This window comes from Montipora foliosa, chromosome 8 (assembly GCF_036669935.1).
Source record: "Montipora foliosa isolate CH-2021 chromosome 8, ASM3666993v2, whole genome shotgun sequence".
Lineage (NCBI taxonomy): Eukaryota > Metazoa > Cnidaria > Anthozoa > Scleractinia > Acroporidae > Montipora > Montipora foliosa.
Window position 1 is genome coordinate 27,919,929 of NC_090876.1, and position 5,345 is coordinate 27,925,273.

General features: G+C 45.1%; 1 protein-coding gene across 1 annotated transcript; it reads left to right on the forward strand.

The window, feature by feature from the left end:
* The first annotated feature begins 2,008 nt into the window (after positions 1–2,008).
* Positions 2,009–2,866, forward strand: LOC137968527 (integrase/recombinase xerD homolog). Its single transcript, XM_068815082.1, has one exon. The coding sequence runs from the start codon at positions 2,009–2,011 to the stop codon at positions 2,864–2,866; it is 858 nt and encodes a 285-aa protein (XP_068671183.1).
* Positions 2,867–5,345: the final 2,479 nt, after the last annotated feature.

Below are 5,345 nucleotides of genomic sequence, written 5' to 3' on the forward strand. Positions count from 1 at the left end.
GGCCTCTTCTTTTTGTTGATAATAGAGCTTTTGTTTGCGAGGCTATCGAGCAATTGTTGTTGGCGGGTAGCGCGGTGGAAGTCAAGCGTGACCAAGTTCATGTTTGCGGTCCCTTAGGTGTAGTTCCTAAAAAGAATGGCAAATTTCGATTGATTCTTGACCTTCGCTTTCTTAACAAGCACCAAGGCATTAGGATTTCTGTCTATTTGGACGACGGTATCGGCGCCATTCAAGTAAAGCTTCGTGTTCTCAGGACGCGCAACTAGTGCGAGGCGATCTTGATCGCCTTGGCCTGCTAGTGAATGAGGAAAAGAGCAATTTTGAACCACGCCAAAAAGGGGAGCATTTAGGCTTTATTTTGGACCTTACCAAAGGAGAATTTAGTATCCCACCAGATTGATCACCTGTTTAATCTGGTTTCACTGCTTCTTGACGATTTTTCACCCACGGCTAGGGATGTGTCTCGTATTACGGGTACCCTTATTTCTATGGAGCCCGCTTTGGGTCCGGTTGTGCGTTTGCGCACCTGCGCCTTGTACGCAGTCCTTAATAGTGTTCATAGCCTTAGCTGCAAGATCGCTTTAACGCGTGAAGCTGTAGAGGAACTTATTTTTGGAGAGGTAATTTCTTTCGTTTGTGCGGCAAACCAATCTGGAGGCTCTCCCCGAAGATAGAGCTTTTGTCCTACTCTGATGCCAGCAATGTGGGTTGGGCGGGATTTATTGTGCAATTTGGTTACCACGTCGCTAGAGGGAACTGGTTGGGTTCCGAGGCCCTATGCAGCTCTTCTTTCCGCGAGATTCGTGCTATTAGATTTGTTCTTCAGTCGTTTTCCAGTCTTTTGACGGGCAAGGAGTGCAAGATAGATCTGACAATCAGAGCGTCTGCAGTATTTTGTCCATCGGCAGTAGTAAACCTCATTTGCAAAAAGAAGCGGTTGCCATTTACAATTTGTGCCATGTAGCGGGTATTCGCCTTTCTGCGGAGTGGATACCTCGCCACTTTAATTTTAAAGCTGATTATTGGTCGAAAGTTGTCGACAGCGATGATTGGATGCTCAACCCTGTCCATTTTCGCCAGTTTGATATTCTGTGGGGACCCCACACCGTAGATCGTTTTGCGAGTCATAATTCTTTCCAGTTGCCCAGGTTTTGTTCCCGATGGTGGTGTCCTGGGACCGAAGCTGTTGATGCTTTTACCGTCAGCTGGGGAGGGGAAAACAATTGGTTGGTCCCCCCAGTCTTCCTTATTCCCAGGGTTATCAGTCACATGAAAGTGGGTAAAGAATAGGGCACTCTCATTATCCCCTTTTGGCAATCTGCTCATTGGTGGCCGTTGGTGTCTCGAAGCCCCAGGGTTTTCCACTCTTTTGTTCTTGACTGGCGGGAGATTCCTTTACATGAGTCTACTTTTCTCCCTGGATCCGCAGCTGCGGATTTTTTTCGGGCATGGTATTCCCTCGTGTAGGGTATTTGCTTTGAGAATTGTATTTCCTTAGTTTTTGCCTTAGAACGTTTTCGGGTATTAGATGAGTACCTTGAACGAGTTGTTCAGCCTAATTATTTGCTTTTGTTTTGTCTGAGCCTCTTGGCCTAGGTGTGGGCCTTTGCTCTGTGCAAGTCAGTGGACTTGGAACTGTACTAGTGCGCACGAGTTGTGCAGCTGAAGCAAGCCGAGAGGGCAGTGCCGACACAGTAGTGTGTTCATTTTAGAGTCAAGTGGACTCCTATCCGTTGTGCGGATTTGCTTACCAGTTGACGCCGAGTGGGCCAAGCCTCCATGTGTTGGAGTGTGTACTGGTGCTGTGTTAACTTGCTATGTGGGCAGTTTTCGCTTCAGACGATGTGTATCTTGCGCGTTTAGTGCTGTGTAGCAATTGGATGTTGTTCCTGTTTTTAAAGTGCCATGTTTTGGACATTGTTGATTTTCGCTTTAGGCTTTTCCCCTTACCAACGGAGCAACGTGGAGATTCAGAGGCTTGTAGAACTGTGAAAGACTGTCATACTTAATGACTGTGCCGCTTCAACCGTGTCTTCGTATGCAGGGGCAGCCAATCGATGGATTGACTGGTGCTTATTCGTTTCGTCCTTTACAGTGTAACCCAACCGCAGTTGCTCTCTACTTGACAAGTCTTTCAGACCGTGGCTTATCTCGCTCGTCAATCCTTGGAGCAGCTTATGGCATTGCATGGCTACATAAGAAGCTTGGGTGTCCTAATCCTGTTGACGATCCGCTCGTTTCTCAGACCTTGGCTGGTTTTAAACGCCTCCTGGTTGGCCCATCTAAGAAAAAGCAGCCTATTGAATCTCATCACGTCAGGGCGCTGATTCGTTCCCATGGTCACCCTCGTGCTTCTCTACCGAAGTTACAAATGGTGTCGCTGGTTGCGCTTGGTTTTTCTGCTTTCCTTCGTTGGTCAGAGCTGCGTGACTTTCATGCCTGTGACTTAAAGTTTTGCGCCACCCACATGTCTGTTTTCCTAGACAGACGTAAGAACGATCAATTCCGTCAGGGGTCTGTGGTTAAAATTGCTCGTTTACCTTCTAGCTCTTGTCCAGTGAAACTGTTAGAGTTGTTCCTTGAGCGTGGAGAGCATCAACCATTTCAGCCATTATTTTGCCTTTGCCAGAAATTGGGTACCGGGTACAAGCTGCGACAAGCTACCCTGTCATATTCCCGGGCACGGGAACAGTTTCGCCAGACGATTTCAGAACTTGGTTTAGACTCAAACGAATTTGGTTTACATAGCCTTCGTTCAGGTGGTGCTTCCCAAGCAGCACGCAGCGCACAGCGTAGACATGGTGGTTGGCGCAGTATCCAAGCCGCAGATGGTTATGTCCATGAATCTTACCCTTGTGGTATCTAGAAATTTGGCTCTTTGATTTTCAGTATGTGTTTTGCTCGATAAACATTGCGCGAGTTGTGTTGTATGCAGCAGTATGGAGAGATTTACATTTGCCCTATTAATTCTGATGGCTTAACGATGTTTGCTTAATGAACTTTGCCTTATCTCGTATCTTTCTATGCTTTTGCCACTGATTGTGAATTGTCTGCTTATCCCGCACCGCATTTCTGTTGTCAGTTTTTTGGGTGCGGGGAATTCAAGAATTGTTCATTTATCTTTGCCTGAATGCAGCGAAGCGTAATGAAAAAAAAAAAAGGTTTCTTGAATTCCCAAGCGCAGGTGCGTTTGTCGGCAGTGTGTTTTAAGTGCCGGCATGAGACTATGACAAGAAAGTGTGATATGCAAAGTAGCAAAGTATATATTCGCTGAACAGTAAACAAGTTTCGTTGTGGATTTTTACAAGCGGACAGTTAAAATTTTGTTCTTTTTTTATATTTTGATTGAAATCCTGTAATCCTTTTCCTCGTAACGATTTTAGTTGTTTTTTCCTAGTAATTGACAGTTATTATAAGTGGTTTTGTTTATTCAATTTACTTTGGCCGCATCAAACGTATACAGTTTGTTTGATTTTTTGGTGTCTAAACAGTGTAAACATTTGTTTTTTGTTTTGTGATTAGTTGGTTAGTTCAATAAATGGGCTAAGAATTGTCTGCTTATGCCGCACCGCATTTCTGTTGTCAGTTTTTTGGGTGTGGGGAATTCAAGAATAAATGTTCATAATTAGTTGCATGACAACTTATGTATTCTTTTAAGATCACATGAAAAATATTATGAGACAAACAGCGGTGCAGTACGAACAGTGGGAAAAGGAATATTTTTCATCTGATATGAGTGGCTGATTCCTAAAAGGATTGAAAACAATTAATGGCAAGAACAGATAAATTTCCACCAGGTTACTTTATCCAAATGAAAATAAGCAAGAACTAAGAATTGCATAGAAATTAATTTAATCCTTAATTTTTAGAATATTAAACTGTACCGTAATATTATACCTCAAAACGACACTTACGAGCTGAGAATTAGCCGCACTGTTTAGCAAGAGGGTCGCAAAATTCATGGCCTGAAACTCTTTTTGATCGTAACCGCGAAACGATCGACTTGGTCAAATTCGGTGCCCTAAAACCGGGCTCAAGCTCGTCCCTAATTCCGGACAAGTTTGGGCTCTAAACGGAAAATTCTTATATAAAAGTTTACATAAAGATAAAAGTATGAAAATACTCACGTTTTCCTCACAACCTCAAACAGCTTGTTTTCACGTCGTGAACGTCAAGAGGACGGCAGTCGCAAACCGGAAATGCGTTAAATTGCTCACGAATCAGGTTGTCACGCGCGTCACACGATCAACGTTTGCCGTCCTCTCCCTTCTGCCGTCCTGTTGCGTGAGGTCTCTATTGTTGACATGAGACGGCTGGTCTCCAAATTCTGGGTCGTCTGGACTGAGAGAAAAATGGAGAGAGAAAAATGTCTATTTTCCACTTGCTACTCTGAAGGCGAAAAGGTCCCAGGGAAGTGAACGAGTAACAAAACCTGCATTCCGTGAAGGAAAGAGGAGAATTCCGAGATGCCTTTTGCTTCCCAGTTGTAAACGGGCGTGGCTGCGAGAGATCAGGATAGGCCACCAAAACGGGAGAGGGTAGAGCTTGGGGACGACGATAGTGAAGCAAAGCTCGGATTCCGGCAAAAATCTCAGAAGTGGACCAACGAGTAAAAATGGAGGAAAAACATAGGCATTCTCTGCTGCCGGGATAGTTTGAGCAAAAACGTTCACCCATGAAGAGTGTGGAAGTGAAGTGCCTTAACATATCGCCTTTACTATGAACCTGGGCGTTCGAATCCAAGGACATGAGGTCAATGGCGTGAGGACCAAAGCTCTTTTCTCGTTCTTGCCAAGCATTCCTAGAAAGCATGCAATCCAGATCCGACAGGACGCGGGAGGGCGGGTCGGCCGGGTTGGCGGAAGATGGTACATACTTGAGCGAAATTACTGCGTTGAGGTCGAAGGCTGGTGTAGCTTCTTAAGTGCATCGTTAAGCTGCACATTCTTACCGCCCTGTTTCTCCCAAGACTGTAAAAGGCCATATTATCGGTGTGGGCATCCACGCGCGCATTGGTAACGAGTGTTTTACCAGCTTGCAAGGTATTAACAAAGGCGAGGGCTTCCTTAACAACGATTGGGAGAGATCTAGTATCGCTGCTCCAATAGTCGCGAACTTCAAGGGGCAACATTCCCGGAGGCACTCACCACTACAGTGCGATATTACATTATATTGCAATTCGAGCGAAACCAACTCGCCACAAAAAAAGCGGTGCGGGACAAACTCGCTAAAACCTTCTAACAATAACGCTATGATCGAGACAAACTCGCAAAAAAACATATGCGGGGAAGCGGGACACTATGCTGCGACGTTCCTGCAAAACACTATAGCGACCGATAGCAAAA

Bases quoted from the DNA above. Each gene is read 5' to 3' on its own strand.
- LOC137968527 (XM_068815082.1), top strand. From the start codon at position 2,009: ATGACTGTGCCGCTTCAACCGTGTCTTCGTATGCAGGGGCAGCCAATC.